This window comes from Drosophila miranda, chromosome XR (genome assembly GCF_003369915.1).
Source record: "Drosophila miranda strain MSH22 chromosome XR, D.miranda_PacBio2.1, whole genome shotgun sequence".
NCBI lineage: Eukaryota > Metazoa > Arthropoda > Insecta > Diptera > Drosophilidae > Drosophila > Drosophila miranda.
Genome location: NC_046674.1, coordinates 49,909,843 through 49,931,007, shown reverse-complemented (window position 1 = coordinate 49,931,007; position 21,165 = coordinate 49,909,843). Strand labels below are relative to the sequence as shown.

Below are 21,165 nucleotides of genomic sequence, written 5' to 3'. Positions count from 1 at the left end.
CTATAATTATACCTAAGAGACATGTATGAAATCACGCTCTTGAATTGTAATGTCGTGCGCTCTTATACAATGTTGCTAACGGAGCCTATGCAAGCAGCAGCCGCTCATGAAGAGGGCGCCGCTTTAGAATAAACGCACTTATAATTGAAAGTCGATTGAGTGCACAAGTTTGATCTGTTGGTCTGTCTGATTCCAGTGTCTAATTAAACCCTCAGAAATCGTGCCTAACGGCAGGCTATTTAGCACATCCATTTTTGGCGCCCCCGGGTGGACACTGATTTTCTGGATTGGACAGAAGTTGGATTGGATTAATCTTGGCGCTTCGTTGGATATCCCCATTGGATATCATCTCGTTGCTGTTGCTGTTCCTGCAGATGTCATTGGTGGCCTGCTGGACTTCAAACTTCGCTACTCTTGAGAGCTGCTCGTGGATATATTCCTGGTTGGAATGAACTTGTGGGAGGGAATGCATCGGTGTTCAAACAACCCTCAACCAGTGCCACAGGTAAATCAAAGTGCCCAATTATTTCATCAAAAAATATATAAATAACTACGTATAAAAAAGGCCTGTGAATAAATTATTCAATAAAAGTGATTCGGCCAGGTATCTGTACGTACACACATTCAAAGTTATTTGATTATACAGTGAGTGATCACCACAAGTATGTGGTCAACGACATTTCAAAAAAGAGCCGACAGGCAAAGGAGAAACGGCAATAGTTTCGCGCGCAAGCTCTAACCATTCGCATCATTCCCCCTCGCCCGTCTGCACTTTTTGTGCTCTCTCATTCAGCGCTCGCTTCCTCTTTATCGTTTCGTGTTCTCTCTTTGTCTCCAACGATACTCGCTAACACTCACATACATTACACATACCATTACTTGTGGTTTAGGTGCATCTCGGCCGGTCGCTAAAGCAGCATACACATATACGCGCATTTAAGCTGCGTTTCGGTGAACTACAAGCTCGACTCGAACTCGAAAGCGTTGGTTTGTAGGCATTTTGGCGATCATCTTTCTCTCTCTCTCTCGTAGTCTCTAGCACAGTAACAGCATTGGGCTGTTAGCAGGCAGGAAAAATTTGTGAGTGTAATTGCTGAGTGTGACAGTGGGACAAGTGCCATTTTTGAGAAACAAAAATTTTATAGAACTAAAATGCCTGGAAAACGGCGAGGAATGTCTAGACAATCTGCAGAGGTTGACGATGTGGAGTCGTTAGACATTCTTCGCAAGCTGAGTACAGTTAAGAAAGATATCAATCGTACATGGAGCGTTCTTAAAGATAAACAGTCTTCCTTTTCAAAGGCACAATTGGAGTGCCGCATGGCAATATTAGAGTCATATATTGAACGGGCTTTCCAATTACAAGTAGAAATTGAGGATGTCAATCCAGATTTAGCTTCTCGAGCCGAGCTTGAGGATTTATGTATTGAGGCTAAATCCACGCTCAAGTCCATGTCTGCTAAACTTGAGCAACGGACAGCAAATGAGTCGATATTAAATACGACAATTGCTACAAGTAGACATTTGCCGCCAGTAAAATTGCCCAAATTCAGTGGCGATTATACCGAGTATAAAAATTTTATCGGCCTATTTAGTAGCGTAGTGGATAGCGATCCCACATTAAGCAATGTGGAGAAATTTAATCATTTATTGACTTTCTTAGAGAAAGAAGCGCTAGAAGTAGTAAAGGCTTATCCAGTGACCGAACAAAACTATCCGAAGGCCCTTAGTGCCTTAATGAAGGTATACGATAATGATGGTTTAATATTCTTAAATAGTATAGCCCGTCTGTTCGAGTTGCAAAGCATGCAAGGTCCGTCTGCATCTGGGCTGAGATCCCTTCTTGACACAGATTCCGCTATTTACGAGTCGCTATTCTCTGTAGGAGATTATAAACAAATTTCGGATGCTTTACTGATACACATTGTCATGTCCAAGGTAGATCAAAAAACCCGCTTTCGATGGGAAGAGAATCTGGACTATCAATCCATTCCATATTGGACAGACTGTGTATCTTCGCTTAACAAACCGTACCAACATTTATCTGCAGAGGATACGAATTCAGGGCAATCTAGAGGAAAAAAGACAAGTCAGGATTCACAGAGCAAGCAATCTGGAAAGACTTCGTTGACTGTGGCTCAAGCCAAACCTTCTCAAGATCAGAAATGTTCATTTTGCAAGGCAACTGATCATTTCATCACTTCTTGCTCGGCTTTCGCTGCGGCTTCAGTCGCAACCCGCTTCCAATTTGCAAAGGGAGTTCCGCTATGCATTAATTGCCTACGCAAAGGACACATTGTGTCAAAGTGCAAATCGTCACATTGCAGAGTCTGTTACAAATCGCATCATACTTTGTTACATCGTTACACAACTGACTCATCCACAAGTCAAGCTGCGTTGGACAATCCGCCTGCAAGAATTCTTAACGCACGTCCACTAGTTTCGAATCATGCAATGGCACGCGACAATGACCAAGTAATTTTAGCCACAGCAGTTGTGGACATTAAAGGCAGCTGAAGCCAGCGTCAGCCAGCCAGAGTATTGTTGGACTCTGGTTCTCAAGTGAACTTTTTTTTTTTTTTTTTTTTTTTTTCATGTGGAAAATTTGTATTTTATTGTAAACAAGTTTACTGCTACCTTTCGTGGCAACTTAATCTAGTTTTACATTTAAGGGGAAAAACAATTGATCACAGGAGATACATACATAAACTTAATGTTACATATATGGAGTAGGTACATAAATTATTTACAATATTTACAAAAAGTTAATGAGATGTTATAGGAGGGATCTAGTAGGGAGATCCAGTGGATGACACCTTTTGAGTCTTCTTTTCCTTGGCGGGTTAATTAGACGTCTGGCTAGCGCATTAGGGTGACCACCAAGTCGTTGCAAGTACCTTGCTGCATGTAATTGTATAACATCGCCCACTTTGGGAACCTCTAGGTCCCTCTCGATGTCGCTGTTTCGTATGTACCATGGAGCATTGCATATTCGTCGTAGAATTTTTGACTGAGCAACTCTAATTTTATTTAAGTTGGTTTTTGCCGCGATGCCGTAAACTTGAAGTGCGTATTTCCATATGGGGCTGAGGATGGACTTGTATATCGTGACTTTGCTGTACAGCGAAGTTTGTTAGGTATTGGAAAATCCAGCTTATCGGCACACCAAGTTGTGCAAACCACAATCTGCTCTCGCATACCCCTTCCGAAATGGTGGCAGATTTCGTGATTTTAAAATCGATTTCCTCGTACCATCCAGAAAAGGCGGTTCCGCCTGATTCCTTAATGGATGCTACTGAGAGCTATCCACTGGCTGATCCAGTCTTTTACAAGCCACAAAAAGTTGAGCTGCTATTAGGTGCAGATGCCTTTTTCGATATCTTAAGTAATGGTCAAGTAAAACAGGGCAGAGAGGCACTAACCTTACAAAACACTGTTTTTGGTGGGTGGTGTCTGGACGTTGCAAGTCCAAAGGCCCTCAAGCCACATTAACTTGCTCTATGGTGAGCACAGTTCAAGAAGCCTGCCCGCTCGACGTTTCTGGGAGTTGGAAAATGTTCCAAATGCATCCATAGAAGGACTTGTATACCCCCAAAGAAACTATGTGTGAAAAATCCTTTATCGACACTATCACACGTCTACCCTCCGGTCGATTGCAAGTTTCTTTGCCATTTAAGTCTAGCCCGACATCTCTCGGTTCGTCGTTTGAGACATCCAGAAGACGATTTTTGTCTTTAAAAAGGCGATTATGCCAAAACCCTGCCATAAAATCGATGTTTATGGACTTTATGGAGGAAAGGCCTACCTGCCGTTAGGCCATATGACTGCAATGGAAAACTCAATCCCGGCAGAGCCGCATTGTTTCATCCCGTATCAATGCGTGGAACGACCACAAAGTACATCCACTAAGCTTAGAGTAGTGTTCCATGCGTCGTGCGAAACAACGAGTCAAGTCTCGCTCAATGATTTACTCATGGTTGGAGCAACCATCCAGCCGTGCCTATACGCAACGTTTTTAAGATTTCGGTGTCGCAAATTCGCTCTTACAGCAGACATTACAAAAATGTACCGTCAAGTCGAACTTGATGAGGAGCATCGCAAATTCCAATTAATTATTTGGAGACGTGCAAGTTCGGATCCCTTGCAAATGTTTCGTCTCAATACGGTAACTTATGGCACGGCCAGCGCACCATTTCTTGCTGTCAGGTGCTTGAAGTATCTAAGCGAAACTCATTTAAATTCGCATCCACTTGGCTCAAAGTCTCTTGCTTCAGATTTCTATGTTGACGATCTTCTCACAGGCGCAGACACGAAATCCGAACTACGGATATTGCGTCAACAGCTAGTTGAAATCCTAGAGCCAGCCGGATTTGTGCTGACGAAGTGGACTGCTAATTGTCAACTAGGTGACAGTCAGAAAGAGAATCTGGTCATTTCGAGTGGAGATCAGCAAGATTGCAAAACTCTTGGACTGATTTGGAACCCACAGGCAGACATTTTTAAGTACTGTCTGAAACCAATAGTCTCGTCCGAAACCACAACCAAGAGAGTAATGTTATCCGTCATAGGCAGTCTTTTCGATCCCTTGGGTCTGCTATGTCCGGTGATTAATAATGCAAAAATCTTCTTGCATGAAATTTGTCTTTTGAGCCTTGGTTGGGACGATCCCATTCCCTTAAAATTGCAACAAAGATGGGAGTCGATGGTTTCGGACATGCAAAGGTTGCATGAAATCACCATTCCACGTTTTGTAGGAGCTAGCACAAGCACTCGATGTCAAATACATGGGTTTGCAGATGCGTCCACGCGAGCATACGGCTGCTGCATCTACGTTCGTGTGTCCCATTCAAATAGAGTGTCCGTTATATTGTGGTCAGATTCGGAAGTGGTTCTACATTGGCTGCAAACTCATCCCTCCCAGTTAACAACATTTGTTTCAAATCGAGAGATACAGGAAATCACTTCGACTGCCTCATGGAGACATGTACCCACCAAAGAAAATCCTGCAGATCCAGTATCTCGGGGATCATCAGTAGCAGACTTAAATTCACTATTTTGGTTTAACGGCCCGTCATTCCTGCAACAAAATGGCATGGATTGGCCACAAAATCTTCATTTACTTTTGACAGAAGCGGACGCGTCATTAGAGAAGAAGAAGGTAGCCACTTCGCTTGGGGCGTCCGATGGCGAACACAATCCCATCCTCACCCTAATAGAAAACTCATCATCATATATGAAAGTGGTAGGCACAATTGCATATATCCGCCGGTTCCTAAATAAAAGGAAAGGAGTAACTTGGAGTAGTACTTGTCCGTCATCAGAAGAGCTCAGCGAAGCGTTTCTAGCAGCAGTTGAAGCTGTTCAAAGAGACGCATTCTCGCAGGAGATTGACAAAATAAAAAAGTCATCAAAGTTTCAGGCATCACTTCAAAAACTAACTCCCTTCATTTCGGAAGAACAAGTGGGCTCATGCTCGTTTCGTTGGTTCGAGTAGGTGGTCGCCTATTAAACGCTCCTCTAGCCCATAATGCAAATTTCCACTGTTAATGCCAAAAAATTGTAGATTTGTTACCCTCTATCTTCGCTATTTCATCGAGCCAATTGTCACGCTGGACCCCGTGCACTAGTGGGATTCCTAAGACAGTCCATGTGGCTGATAAATGCACGAAGAGAGTGCAGTGCCATTGTCCGGAGATGCGTACACTGTTTCCACTACAAGCCGAAGCTTCTCTCACAAATCATGGGAAACCTTCCCGCTGATCGATTGCGTGGGAATCGACCCTTCGAGATTAGCGGAGTTGATTTTTTTGGACCGGTTCTTGTATCGCTTGAGATTCGTGGCAAGCAGCCTCTTAAGATGTACACAGCAGAGTTTGTCTGCTTTGCATCTAAGGCCGTACACCTAGATATTGTAAAAGACTTGACCTCTAATACATTTATTTTGTGCTTATCCAGGTTTGTTGGACGTCGTGGGACTCTTGTCAAACTCTATTGCGACAACGCCACGAATTTTGTTGGTGCAGCTCGCATGCTCAAGGAGCGCATGGATGCAGTCAATGCCAAGGACGAAGCCCTCAAGGCGTATGCTGCGACTCACAGTTTTTCGGTGGAATTCATTCCCCCGCGAGCCCCGCACATTGGAGGGCTGTGGGAGTCGGCGGTGAAGTCAGCCAAGAATCTGCTGCTTAGGGCTATGGGCAGCGCAGTGCTCAAGGAGGACGAGCTGCATACGGTTCTCGTGGACGTCGAGGCCGTGCTCAATTCCAGACCACTGATGGTCGACAGCGGCAGCCCCAACGAAGGGGAGGTGTTGACTCCAGCGCATCTACTAGTCGGCAGAACGCTAGTTTCGCTGCCGCCCGAATCAGAGCTGCCCAGACCAGACAGCAGCCTCTCATATTTGCAACGATGGCAGCTCGTGTCTGCCATCAAGCAAAGATTTTGGAGAGATTGGACCAGAGACTATCTTCTCAGCCTTCAATAGCGAGGGAAGTGGTCCGAGGAGGTCGCCAACTTGGAGCCAGGCAGAGTGGTGGCAATTCACGAGGACAACGTGCCCCCTCAAATGTGGCTCACCGGAATAGTGGAGGAGGCAATCCCAGGAGCGGACGGGAAGGTTCGCGTGGCCGTGGTTAGGACTAAGGCCGGGGTCTACAAGCGATCGATCCATCGCTTGGCGCCTATTCCAGTGGCCTATAGGCTGTCAACGCGGCCGATGTTAAGGCAAATCAGTTGCCTGCCTATATATATATATATCTGTAATTATACCTAAGAGACATGTATGAAATCACGCTCTTGAATTGTAATGTCGTGCGCTCTTATACCATGTTGCTAACGGAGCCTATGCAAGCAGCAGTCGCTCATGAAGAGGGCGCCGCTTTAGAATAAACGCACTTATAATTGAAAGTCGATTGAGTGCACAAGTTTGATCTGTTGGTCTGTCTGATTCCAGTGTCTAATTAAACCCTCAGAAATCGTGCCTAACGGCAGGCTATTTAGCACATTCAATAGGATTAATTTACTTTATAAAGGTTGACAATTTGAATATTTGAATTAATATGTAAATACTGCTAAAAATGTGAATTAATTTGAAGTTGGCACGTTACATTATGTACATATAAAGAAGCGCAATCGATAGTATCGAGCCAAAACGATCTGAATTATGATCACTAGATTTGAGAGATATACGAAATAAAACGAACGAGCAAGGAACTACATCGAGCGGATTAAGGAAGGTCTTAATTGGGTAGACGGATTCCACTGGAAAACTGTTGGAGGGACTTAGCTCGTACATGGCGCTCTACAAATTTGTAATGAATGATGTTTTTTTTCTAATGTCTCATTTTACCGTTAAATTCCGTTAAAATTTAATTAAAATCTGCTACAAAACGGTCGTATTTCTAGTAACGGAATTTAACGGTAGAATGAGACATTGGAAGGTTTGGTCAAACGGCTGCACCTTGGACGTTTTTATTAACGATACCTTAAACGACGCCTAATTAATGTACCTGTTAATGAACAAAAAAAGCACAAGATATCATATTTTATTTTTCTAAGTTTTCAAAGTAAAAATTTTAAAAAATAAAATGAAAAAAAAACGAGGGGGAACGTTGTGAGTTGCTGCGTACACCGCAACTCTACAGTTATACCCGATACTAAGTCAGTATGGCTCTCCTGCGGCAGACGCCGCTAATATTGAACCGCACGACAAAGAGTGCGTGCGAGAGAGACAGAAAATCAGTCTGAGCGTGACGTCGGCGCTGCGTGGCCACTGCAAATTGATTTCTTGCTTTTGGCTACAAAAATGATCCGATCTGATCCAGATTCAGCAATCTGATAGATATAGTCATTAGCTATGATTCTGCGTTTTTAGTTTTCTCGAATGTGCAATATTGTGGATGCAACAGATTTTCGTTCTTTGTGGGGGCGGAAGGGGGTGGGGCGAAATTCTGAGATATACGTTTTATAGTGAGATCTAACAGAAGTGCGGATACCAAATTTGGTTACTCTAGCCTTAATAGTCTCTGAGATTTGTGGATGCCCCAGATTTTCGTCCTTTGCGGGGCGGAAGGGGTGTGGCGAAATTTGGACACGAAACGGTCAAGGTCAGATATCACAGGAGTGTGGATACCAAATTTGGTTGCTCTGGCTCTTATAGGTTCTGAGATCCTTGAACTCATATTTTGCAATTGGCAAAGCCGACCATGAAACCTGTGTGTTAGAGAGAGACAGAGCGAGAAAGAATGAAATTGTTTTCTTGATTCTGGCTATAATAATTATACGATCTGGTTGAGATTTTACACTCTAGAACATATAGTCATCCTCTACGATTCTGCATTTTTGGTTTTATCGTATCTTTAAAAATGTGGATGCCACAGATTTTCGTTCTTTGTGGGGGCGGAAGTGGGCGGGGCAAAGTTTTGAAATATTTTTGTAGCAGTGACATATCACAGATGTCTGGATCCAAAACATCGTTGCTCTAGCTCTTATAGTCTTTGAGCACTAGGCGCTGAAGGGGACGGACGGACGGACGGACGGACGGACAGACGGACAGACAGACAGGGCTCAATCGACTCGGCTATTGATGCTGATCAAGAATATATATACTTTATGGGGTCGGAAACGATTCCTTCTGGACGTTACACACATCCACTTTTACCACAAATCTAATATACCCCTATACTCATTTTGAGTATCGGGTATAAAAATCGCAAGAAATTATACATTTTGAGTTTGAAATCTTAATATTTCAAACAAAATAATCATACAAAAAAATTAGTATAATTCATTAAACATTTTTAAAGCTCCAAAAAGTTGGTTTAGTTCGAGCCTAAGCAAAAAGTTCAATTTTGTTGCCTAGTGTAATACGCGCCGCTGTGATAACTTTAAAAGTGTAAGACAACAAAATGGAAATGAAAATTGATTAGTAATAGTAATAATGAGTCAGACGAAGAAATCAGAGCTAAATATTTTGAAATTTTGGATAAATTACTGACTGAAGGGTGAAACATAATTTCCACAAACGCTTCAATCATTTCAGAAAAAGGTGGCTTGGATGGTGGATGGTGGATTAGTAAAGCTGACTAGTGCCTGAATACATACGGCTCGGCTCTGTAGGGACTGAGCCGGTAGGAATCAAAAAGGCTTGTGAAAGCTGTCTAAAAAACAAATGCATCTGAAATTTTAGAATGCATAGTTTTTCTAAATAGAAATACCAAAGAACTTGGGTGGCTGTAAATAATTCTATTTTAACGACGAAAAGAGGCGATAAGGTTGCGTGCGTTCTATTTCAATAGCTTTTTTCGACTCCAACATATATAAAGTATTCAAACAATTTCTTCTAAGCCTAGCTTACCCACTGTGGCAAAGCGGGGCGAATTCGCCTAGAGCGAGCTTTTATTGCGCTCCCGCTTTGCCCTAGCCTAACTTACACTAGACTTCATAAGATTCGATAAACTAACAACAATAACGAGGGGGAACGTTGTGAGTTGCTGCGGACACCGCAACTCTACGGTTATACCCGATTCTAAGTCAGTATGGCTCTCCTCCGGCAGACGCCGCTAATATTAAACGACACGACAAAGAGTGCGTGCGAGAGAGACAGAAAATCAGTCTGAGCGTGACGTCGGGCGCTGCGTAGCCACTGCAAATTGATTTGTTTCTATTGGCTATAAAAATGATCTGATCTGATCCAGATTCAGCAATCTGATAGATATGGTCATTATCTATGATTCTGCGTTTTTAGTTTTCTCAAATGTGCAATATTGTGGATGCAACAGATTTTCGTCCTTTGTGTGGGCGGAAGGGGGTGGGGCGAAATTTTGAGATACACGTTTTATAGTAAGATCTAACAGGAGTGCGGATACCAAATTTGGTTACTCTAGCCTTAATAGTCTCTGAGATTTTTGAATATCCCCAGATTTTCGTCAATTGCGGGGGCGGAAGGGGGTGTGGCGAAATTTTGAAACAAACTCGTCTCGGTCCGATATATTAGGAGTGTGGATACCAAATTTGGTTGCTCTAGCTTTTGTAGTCTCTGAGATCTAGGCGCTAATGTTTTACTCTAAGCAAAGCCGCCTATGCTACGTGTGTGTTAGAGAGAGACAGGGCGAGAAAAAATGAAATTGTTTTCTTGATGCTGGCTATAATAATAATACGATCCAATTCAGATTCCGCAGTCTTAAAGATATGGTCATTCTCTACAATTCTACGTTTTTGGTTTTCTCATATCTTTAAAATTGTGGATGCCACAGATTTTCGTTCTTTGTGGGGGCGGAAGTAGGCGGGGCAAAGTTTTGAAATATTTTTGTAGCAGTGACATATCACAGAAGTCTGGATCCAAAACATCGTTGCTCTAGCTCTTATAGTCTTTGAGCACTAGGCGCTGAAGGGGACGGACAGACGGACAGACGGACGGACGGACAGACGGACAGACAGACATGGCTCAATCGACTCGGCTATTGATGCTGATCAAGAATATATATACTTTATGGGGTCGGAAACGATTCCTTTTGGACGTTACACACATCCACTTTTACCACAAATCTAATATACCCCAATACTCATTTTGAGTATCGGGTATAATGATTAGATGCCAAATGGCGCTATCAAAGCTGTAATTTTTTGTGACGGTCTAGGAGCTATAAGACTAATTAGGAAAAAACAAACAGACTCATATTTAGTAAACTATATACATAATATAGTAAAAATATCTGATATGCAACAAATTGATATTGCCCAAAATCCGATACATCACAAACGAAAGAATCTCATTGATATTATCATTTTGTACGCGAAAAAGTAGAATGCAACGAAATTATACTAGAAAACGTAGCTACAAACGGCACAGTTGCAAATCTACTAACAAAATTTTTAAGCAAGCAAAGGAGACAACCAGGTGGCCCTTTCGAGAGTGGGGTGGCCAATGTCAAGGCCTGGAGGGAACCGCACGGAGCGTGCAGACGATTCTTGCCGAGGGCACTTAGGCAATCGCCGGACGGCCCTCTCGGGGAATCTGCTTGTTCGCCAGCTTCATCAAAGGAAGGGAAATCGGACGGGGAGGTCGACAGACGCACCCGAAGGCACCGAGGCAATCGCCAGACCTCGCTTTCGGGGTCCTATCAGACTATTGGTTACTACGGGGGTCGTTTCCGTTGTTCCGCGAGGATACCGACAGGCATCACCGATAGCGCTTAGGCAATCGCCGGATAGCAGCTTCGGGATCCAGTTGGACTACGAACTACGGGGCGGAATCATACGAGAGCGCCGAAAGGCATCACCAAGAGCGCTTATGCAATCGCCGGATAGCAGCTTCGGGATCCAGTTGGACTACGAACTACGGGGCGGAATCATACGAGAGCGCCGACAGGCATCTGTAAGGAATACGGATCACCACGGGGACGGGGCAAAAAGGGGGCTCGGGCAAGCGGCGCAAGGGTGGGGAGAGAAGACGAGTCCCCTGACACCCCAAGTGAATTGATACGGACCGTTGATGACGAGTTTATATGTTCATTATATTCTTTTTTATTTCCTAATTTCCCTGCCTATCGCACCGCTCAGATCCCGTTTAAATACGACGAGAGACGCGCTTACCCCTGAATTCCCACGCTAATTGCTGTCCGACCTCCAGCTTTTCGTTCTCTGTTTTGTCCCCAGCTCAAAACCGGCATTCTGCTGGCTCTGTTGATCCAGGGTAAGCGCGGGCAGTTAGCGTCGTTGTTGTTGCTGCGGCAGAGGCCTGGCGCTATCGTTCTTACGCTCTTTCGGCGTCTGCTGCTTCGCCGGTAGCTTTCGTCTTTCTTTTCTGCTGCTGGCGCCTTGTTGCTGTTAGGTTGCCTTATCGCTTAGGGTTCTCGCCGTTTCGTCATCTCTTTTCTGCTGCTGCTGCGTTCTGCTCTTGCTTGCTCCGCTGCTGGCGCGTCGTTGCTGTTGGCTTGGCTTATCGCTTACGGTGCTCGATGCTTCGCTGTGGCTGGGCTTCGTCTTCCTCTCTTTCGATTGTCACTGCTTCGTTGTTGTTGCTGGGCTTCAGCTTCCTCTTTTTCGATTGTCGCTGCTTCGTTGTTGTTGCGGGGCTGGCTGCTTTTGCTGGGATAACCAGCCACGAAAATCCAGTGGCGTCAGCCGTGATCATGGCTTTCCCCCATTTAGAAAGATAGAAGACTACGTGGGTGCTTAGAGGCCCCTTTGGCCGTATAATACGGAAATTAAAGAAGTCTCCTCTTAACCTAAAGCCGAAAGGTCAACGCTTAAGTCTAGGAAATACGAAAGGTCAGGGTCCCTGCAGTAGGAAAGAAAACGAAAGAGAATGGTGGGTAAAAAAAAATGTGAGTGGAGCGTACGCTCCCACACACTACTTAGGTAATATGTCTTCTACTGACAATATTATGCTTCGTCCAAGATGTCTTTACAGGTGTCCTTGAAGGATATTCTGATGGTCGGTCCTACCATTCAAGAGAAACTCTACTTGACATTGCTCCGCTTCCGTCTCCAAGTGATGGTGAATGAAGATAGGCAGTTTCAACTCCTAGTGTGAAGAAAAGACCCTTTAGAATCCTTGAGATGATACAAGCTTAACGCAGTAACTTATCGGACTGGAGCAGCCCCATTTTTGGCTTTGTAATGGCTGAGTGAGTCTGCAAAGCTCGCAATCCCCAAAGCTGCTGATGTTATTGTCTCCGTCTTTTACGTCGATAATATGTTTGACTGGTGCTGCATGCGTAAAGGAGCAAATAAGTCCAAAGTGTCTCAGGTTCTGCAGACCCCAGAGTTTGAGTCGCCGCATCTGAGAGCAAAGCCGGTAACATCTAAATTGTGTGACCCCCTAGGTTTGTTAAGTCCTATCGTCATAAAAGGCATTATAATATTGCAGGAACTTTGGCTTAACAAATTAGATTGGGACGAGTCGATTCCGCTGTATTTAGAAACATGTTTAGAATATGTTAAAAAATACACTGTCTCAATGGGAAGATATTTCCATACATCGGTTTGTGTATTCCGGTCGGATGTCACCAGCAGAGTTATAGAAGGTTTAAAGATATCGTTTCGAATAGAGTGACTGAGATTCAAGAGTGGTCGGATGAAGCTGCGTCGCGGCATGTACCTACGAAACAGAACCCAGCAGATATTGTCCCAAGAGGTTGTGATGTCGAAATCGCCTAGTGACATGGTGACGTAGGTTAGGTGTTAAGGCAAATCAGTTGCCTGCCTATATATATGTAAGATTAATAATAATGTATCGTTTAATAGTGTTTTTCGGAAAAGAGTACAAAGTGTATGATTTAAGATGTGCAATTAATGAGTCTGTTCTTCCGACTTTTTGTTCAACTTTCTGCTTCTACTTCCAACAACCGACTCCCGTATCGATAACCCCTTATCGGTTAGGTCTTTTAAACATCGGTTAAGTCTGGTTATATCGGTTAGGTCTTATCGATGGTATCTTAAGTTCAAATGTTAATTTAGATAAGATAGTGTTAACTGCTTGATACACTGTCCTTTACATTCGGCCCTCCTGCTCATCTTCATCTGTCCCAGATGATAATATATCATCGTTCTCTGAGACAAAACGCCATAGCTTCATATTGTCACTGCTCGTTGCTGTGATCATTGGCCCCTCGACTTGAGCAACCTTTCTGACGTCGTAGCGACCGTTCCGCTTTACCTTGGTGACTTCACATGGGCCTAGATACTCGCTGGCCAACTTGATCGCGACCATGTCTCCTAGTCTGTAGCCGTGCTCAGGTCGTCGTTTTTTATCATAATTGCGCTTGTACACCTCTTGCGCCTCCTCAATGTTTTGTTTCGCTTGGTCACGCAGTTCTTGGCGCTCGTTGTTAAACTGCGTAACCAACTCCTCGTTGAGCACCTCCAATAGTCGACTTTCAGCTTGTCTGTGCATCTTTGTCCCAAACATGACCTCGAATGGCGACGACTTCAACGTAGAATGCACATGCGAATTAATCGCCATCTGGACCTGTGGCACATGCTTGTACCACTTCGTTGACTCCTGAGCTGAGAGCTTTGCGATGATACCCAAAATTGAACGGTTCACCCGCTCAATCTGACCGTTGCCTCTCGCCACACCTGTCGTTGTACACACATGTTCGACTTTGTTCTCGTTAAGAAACTCGCTGAATGCGTTGGATGTAAACGCTGCTCCTCTGTCGCTGACTATGCGCTTGGGAAAACCAAACACAAATGACCAATCGCTCAGCCTCTTCACAACTTCTTCGTGACCTGTTGACTTAGTTGGGAACAGCCACACAAACTTGGAGAATGCATCTACCACAGCAAAAATGTACTTGTATTGCTTGGCTGTCGCATCCATTGGTCCCAAATGATCAACGTGCAGCGTGTATAGTGGTGTGTCACCCTTGTCAATGCAATGAAGATAGCCTTCTTGTTTGCCCAACTTTTTGCTGAAAATTATACAACTGATACAATTAGAAATCAACTTATTTACTTTCCGTTCAAGGTGCGGAATCCAGTATTGCTGCTGAACTGAGTGCATTGTCTTCGCTGTGGAGAAATGACCAACTTCATGCGATCCTTGAATGATTTCCCTTTCCATCAGCCTTGGAACCACCAATACGTCATTGCCATTTACAGATTTGAAGAGAAGACCTCCTTTAAGCTTGTAGTCTTGATATGGGTGCTGCTTCAGGATCTCAACTGTGGCTTTGATGAAATCGTCATCCTGCTGTGCTTTCTTTATCCGAGCTGTTAGCTCCGTCGTCACGAACATGCATGTCTGCGGAAAACGACTGAGACAGTCCACGTGTCTCATTCTGTCCCCTGGGCGGTGTACTGCTTTGAATGTAAAGTCCTCCATATACAGAATCCACTGGGAAACTTCTCTGGGTATATCTGCTTTCGTTGTTGTCTGCTTAAACGCCGCACAGTCAGTGGCAAGATCAAATTTGATTCCCAACAGGTAGTGACGAAACTTCTTGAGTGCGAGGTATGCAGCTTTGACCTCCAAATAGTAACTGTGACGTTTGGACTCAGCTTGTGTAGTCTTTTTACTCCAATAGTAAATCGGGTGGAAATTGCCATCAAACTGCTGCAACAAAACTGCTCCGAAACCTTCTTTGGATGCATCCGTGTAGAGTTCCGTTGGCGCTTCTCGTGAGTATATATGTAATACAGGTGCGATTACAAGCAGATTCTTTAAGGTTTGTAGCGATTGTTGCTCTGCTTCGCCAATGTTGAAAACTGCTTCCCTCCTGAGTAGATTTGTGAGCGGCCGGGCAACTTGTGCATAGCCAGGGATGAACTTTCTGAAAAAGCCTGTGAGTCCCAGAAATGCTTGAACTGCTTTAATGTCTTTGGGCGTAGCAAACCGACTGACAGCTGCTGTCTTCTCTTTGCCGGGCCAGATTCTCCCGTCCTCAATGATATGGCCCAGAAAGCTAATGCGTGGCTGCATGAAGCTACATTTCTTCCACTTGATCTTTAGGCCAAACTGCGCAGCTGTCTCCAGGACCAACTTCGTCTTCCTCATGCATACCTCGGGCGACGCGGCGTAAACAATTATGTCGTCCATATAAAGCTGCATAATGTCAGAGTTGATTAATTCTTGAAAAATATAGCTTACGAACCGAATGAACGCAGCTGGCGAGTTCTTGAATCCGAAAGGCGCTTTATTAAGCTTGAATAATCCCTCCTTTGTGACGAAGGCCGTATACGACTTGCTTTGCTCTTCCATAGGCACATGGAAAAATCCGTTTTCAAGGTCCATTATGGTAAACCACTTAGCCGACTGCAGCTTTTCCAAGACTTCCTCCATGATCGGGACTGGGAAGCAGTCCAGCAATACCATGCTGTTTAACTTCCTGTAGTCTACGCAAACTCTAAGTGTACCATATTTTTTCTTCACGATGACAACTCTGCTCGCTACATTTGAAGACGACTTGCGCACGATTCCTTGCTCGATCCATTCTTCGACTTGCTTCTTTACGGCACTGGCTTCGTCTGTTGATAAACGACTCGGTGAGTGATTAAACGGCTTGATTACTCCGTCGGGAACTATCTTCAGTTGGATTGGAGACTGCTTTGCAACTTCTGTGGGCATTTGGTAACTGTTTCATATCATCTGTTCAACGTCTTTTCGATATTGCGGCGGAGCTACAAAGGATGACTCTTCAGTTACATTATATATAAGAGCATGCTCATCTGTTGGCACAGGATCTGCGTCATGCTTCAAAAACGTGTATCCTTGCATATCAGCGACGAAACGGAACTTTTTAATGAAATCATACCACAAAAGTGCGTCGAAATCAATCTGGCTACTGGGGACTACTAAAAACTTCTGTGTGGTCTGCAACTTATCCACGGTAACTTCTGCATTAAAGTATCCAACAGGCTTTGTTGATATCTGACCCAGACCGCGCAACATAGTTGTGCACTTCAAAAGTTTAACGTTTTTCATGGTCTTCAACATACTCTCTTTGATTATGGTTACATCTGACCCTGTATCCACAAGACAGTCAACAACAATGCCGTTTATTTGAATTTTTTTCATGCGACTGCGATCCAAAATGACGCGAACTTTATCAACTTTATCAGCTTCATAAGGACAGTTACGCGAAATGTGACCATTCTGATTGCACTTAAAACACTTCGTTTCGGCTTTGCAGTCTTTGCGTTTGTGTTCTCCTGATCCACAGTTATAGCAATATTCTTTTTTACCGCTTTGCCCACTTTGCTGCTTGAAACTCGTTTTATGCTGTTCGTTATTGCCCTTCTTCTCCGATATGTTCAAACGATCATAGATATCGAACTCTTCTTTCAAGGCCCTGAAGGTCTTACAGCGATACATGGCATACTTATACTCGTTTCTTATGTCCAGACCGTTCACAATATGACTTATAACAGCCGCGTGTTCAACATGTCCGACTGCTGCTATTTTTCTCATCTGCAGCAAGTACTCGTGCATCGACTCACTACTCTTCCTTTTTCTTTCTTGCAGCAGCTTATGAATGTCTGCACTGTTATAGCTACATGTGAATTCATCCAATAATACGTTCTTGAGTTCCTCATAGGTGCACACGCATTCAGCTTCAAGGAAAAGCTTAGCTGCACCGGTCATTTTTCCTCTGGCCTACACATACTTTTGCTTTTCAGTAAGCTCATATGCGTCGGCATTTTTTTCGATTTTCCGATTTTCCATCACAATCGCTCACAACTTTTGTAAAATTATCTGGAGCGATCTTCATTTCTCGTTGCTCATCGCAAAGCAGTTTCAAACTTAGCAACTTTATCATTTGATCAATCTTGTCATCAGTATTGTTTTCTGCATTTTCTAAATCTTCCATCTCGTTTGCACTCGGGCGCGACGTTCCTGGTACAGCTTCTTCCTTCTCTCTCTCTTTCCAGTGCAACGGCGGCGGTGTTTGCATCATTTTGCGGCTCTTTTCGACTTGTGTCTGTGTACCCGACGAGTGCTTGTCTTTTCTGTTTATAAGTGTGTATCACACACAACGTGTCTGTGCGTGTTTTTTCTGCTTGTGTACGTACTGCGCACGGACAAGGCGACGCTGCGGCGCGACAATGAATTTCACAATTTTCCAACCGAATTAAACGACCGATCTTTTATTAAACTCCGTGTCTACTATTAGGCTCACAGAATTTGGATTGTTCAACTTAATGTTTATAGCCACCAACAACAACTTTACAACTTTATGTAGCTACAAACAACAACTTTAACAACTTTTCAACAATCCTCTTCTTGCATCAGCTTCTGCTTTCTTCTGTTTTTCTTTTTCACACACTCCGAGCTCTGTATTCGACGCGGACGAGCCCCCAAATGTAAGATTAATAATAATGTATCGTTTAATAGTGTTTTTCGGAAAAGAGTACAAAGTGTATGATTTAAGATGTGCAATTAATGAGTCTGTTCTTCCGACTTTTTGTTCAACTTTCTGCTTCTACTTCCAACAACCGACTCCCGTATCGATAACCCCTTATCGGTTAGGTCTTTTAAACATCGGTTAAGTCTGGTTATATCGGTTAGGTCTTATCGATGGTATCTTAAGTTCAAATGTTAATTTAGATAAGATAGTGTTAACTGCTTGATACACTGTCCTTTACATATATATATATATATCTATAATTATACCTAAGAGACATGTATGAAATCACGCTCTTGAATTGTAATGTCGTGCGCTCTTATACCATGTTGCTAACGGAGCCTATGCAAGCAGCAGCCGCTCATGAAGAGGGCGCCGCTTTAGAATAAACGCACTTATAATTGAAAGTCGATTGAGTGCACAAGTTTGATCTGTTGGTCTGTCTGATTCCAGTGTCTAATTAAACCCTCAGAAATCGTGCCTAACGGCAGGCTATTTAGCACATTCAATAGGATTAATTTACTTTATAAAGGTTGACAATTTGAATATTTGAATTAATATGTAAATACTGCTAAAAATGTGAATTAATTTGAAGTTGGCACGTTACATTATGTACATATAAAGAAGCGCAATCGATAGTATCGAGCCAAAACGATCTGAATTATGATCACTAGATTTGAGAGATATACGAAATAAAACGAACGAGCAAGGAACTACATCGAGCGGATTAAGGAAGGTCTTAATTGGGTAGACGGATTCCACTGGAAAACTGTTGGAGGGACTTAGCTCGTACATGGCGCTCTACAAATTTGTAATGAATGATGTTTTTTTTCTAATGTCTCATTTTACCGTTAAATTCCGTTAAAATTTAATTAAAATCTGCTACAAAACGGTCGTATTTCTAGTAACGGAATTTAACGGTAGAATGAGACATTGGAAGGTTTGGTCAAACGGCTGCACCTTGGACGTTTTTATTAACGATATCTTAAACGACGCCTAATTAATGTACCTGTTAATGAACAAAAAAAGCACAAGATATCATATTTTGTTTTTCTAAGTTTTCAAAGTAAAAATTTTAAAAAATAAAATGAAAAAAAAAATCGCAAGAAATTATACATTTTGTGTTTGAAATCTTAATATTTCAAACCAAATAATCATACAAAAAAATTAGTATAATTCATTAAACATTTTTAAAGCTCCAAAAAGTTGGTTTAGTTCGAGCCTAAACAAAAAGTTCAATTTTGTTGCCTAGTGTAATACGCGCCGCTGTGATAACTTTAAAAGTGTAAGACAACAAAATGGAAATGAAAATTGATTAGTAATAGTAATAATGAGTCAGACGAAGAAATCAGAGCTAAATATTTTGAAATTTTGGATAAATTACTGACTGAAGGGTGAAACATAATTTCCACAAACGTTTCAATCATTTCAGAAAAAGGTGGCTTGGATGGTGGATGGTGGATTAGTAAAGCTGACTAGTGCCTGAATACATACGGCTCGGCTCTGTAGGGACTGAGCCGGTAGGAATCAAAAAGGCTTGTGAAATCTGTCTAAAAAACAAATTCATCTGAAATTTTAGAATGCATAGTTTTTCTAAATAGAAATACCAAAGAACTTGGGTGGCTGTAAATAATTCTATTTAACGACGAAAAGAGGCGATAAGGTTGCGTGCGTTCGATTTCAATAGCTTTTTTCGACTCCAACATATATAAAGTATTCAAACAATTTCTTCTAAGCCTAGCTTACCCACGGTGGCAATTCGGGCGAATTCGCCAAGAGTGAGCTTTTATTGCGCTCCCGCTTTGCCCTAGCCTAACTTACACTAGACTTCATAAGATTCGATAAACTAACAACAATAATAATAAAATGATTAGATGCCAAATGGCGCTATCAAAGCTGTAATTTTTTGTGTCGGTCTAGGAGCTATAAGACTAATTAGGAAAAAACAAACAGACTCATATTTAGTAAACTATATACATAATATAGTAAAAATATCTGATATGCAACAAATTGATATTGCCCAAAATCCGATACATCGTATCTTTCGTAGTGATCAGACGTGTTTTTGTTTTGCGCTCCGCATTTTTTCCTTTTGTTTTGAATAAACAGCCGGTGTTTTCCTAACTAAATTCTAAATTTACTTCCTAACCAGACAACAATCTGGAAACCTATTCTATTACGCGAGTGCATGCCTTTTGATTTGTGTTAAAACATTATTTAACTTTTTATTTTTCGGCGTCGGCTTGTGCTTGTGTTTGTGTTGTTGCAGTGAGTGAGTACGCATTACATTGCATTGCAGTCCGCTCTCGTCTGGTAGCTTTTGTTGTTTTATCACTCTCTCGCTATCACCTCAACTTCAATAACTGTTCTTTCTCTCTCGCTCTTTAAACTTTCTGAGCAATAGCGCTCTCTGCTTAGTAGCTCTCGCTATAACCGCTCTCCACTCTGCTCTCTTTTTTTTACCAATTCCGCTTTGAGCGTTGTCTGGCACACTGGTCTGATACCAATTTGTTTTGAAAATTATAGTATATATATATAAATAAATAATAAAATAAAATGGAATACGCTGTGGTCTGTGCCAAAAAAAGCTGTAAGAAGCAGATCACCCACGATCAGCCGAATGTCCCCTGCTGGCTCTGCGACAGCGTAGTGCACGCAAAATGCGCTGGATTTTCTGGCCTCGTGAGTGATGCTATAGCCAAACGTAATGGCTTGCATTACAGTTGCGAGGCATGCCGTGCGGTGGAGAAAGACATGGTGGCTTTCATGAGGCAGACGCGGAGTGGCTTTAAGGAGCTGACCGTTGGTTTTAAAAACCAATACGATCGGCTCCTAGCCATGGAGGCTCAGTTTAGCGGTTTAAAACTGCTGAATGAGTCTCCGAGGCGCAAAAAGGTCACTCCGCGGGATCTGCAATTGCCAACCGTCACTCAGCCGTGCGCCGCCGAAAAACTGACTCCGACCACTCCAAGTGTGCAGCAGTTGATCTCGTTTGCCACTCCAAGGGCAACGACAGCTGCTGGCGACGCAGATTCGGTAGCCGAATTCATCGCCTCGGAGAATGTGCAGCCAAGTACGTCCGCAGCGTCCGTGTCCGTGGTGTCCGCAAGTTCGCTAGTTGTCCCTTCTATACCGATCCCACCAGTAAATAGACGTTCCGGACCTCCGGATATTGCCACCACAGGTACTAGGCCCAAACCACTGGTGGGAGTCCCACCAAAACGACAAGTTTTTGTTTCACGGCTGGCCCCTGACCTCACATCTAATGATGTAATTGCTTTTATTCAAAGCAAAATAAAAGCCGTGGGTTTAAAGG

At 43.1% G+C, this 21,165-nt stretch overlaps 1 protein-coding gene across 1 annotated transcript; it reads left to right on the top strand.

The window, feature by feature from the left end:
- The first annotated feature begins 358 nt into the window (after positions 1–358).
- LOC117186450 lies at positions 359–7,537 on the top strand. The gene is made up of 2 exons (XM_033387283.1): positions 359–505; positions 5,956–7,537. Exon 2 carries the CDS (start codon positions 6,029–6,031, stop codon positions 6,482–6,484), a length of 456 nt encoding a protein of 151 aa, XP_033243174.1. The 5' UTR covers positions 359–505; positions 5,956–6,028; the 3' UTR covers positions 6,485–7,537.
- Positions 7,538–21,165: the final 13,628 nt, after the last annotated feature.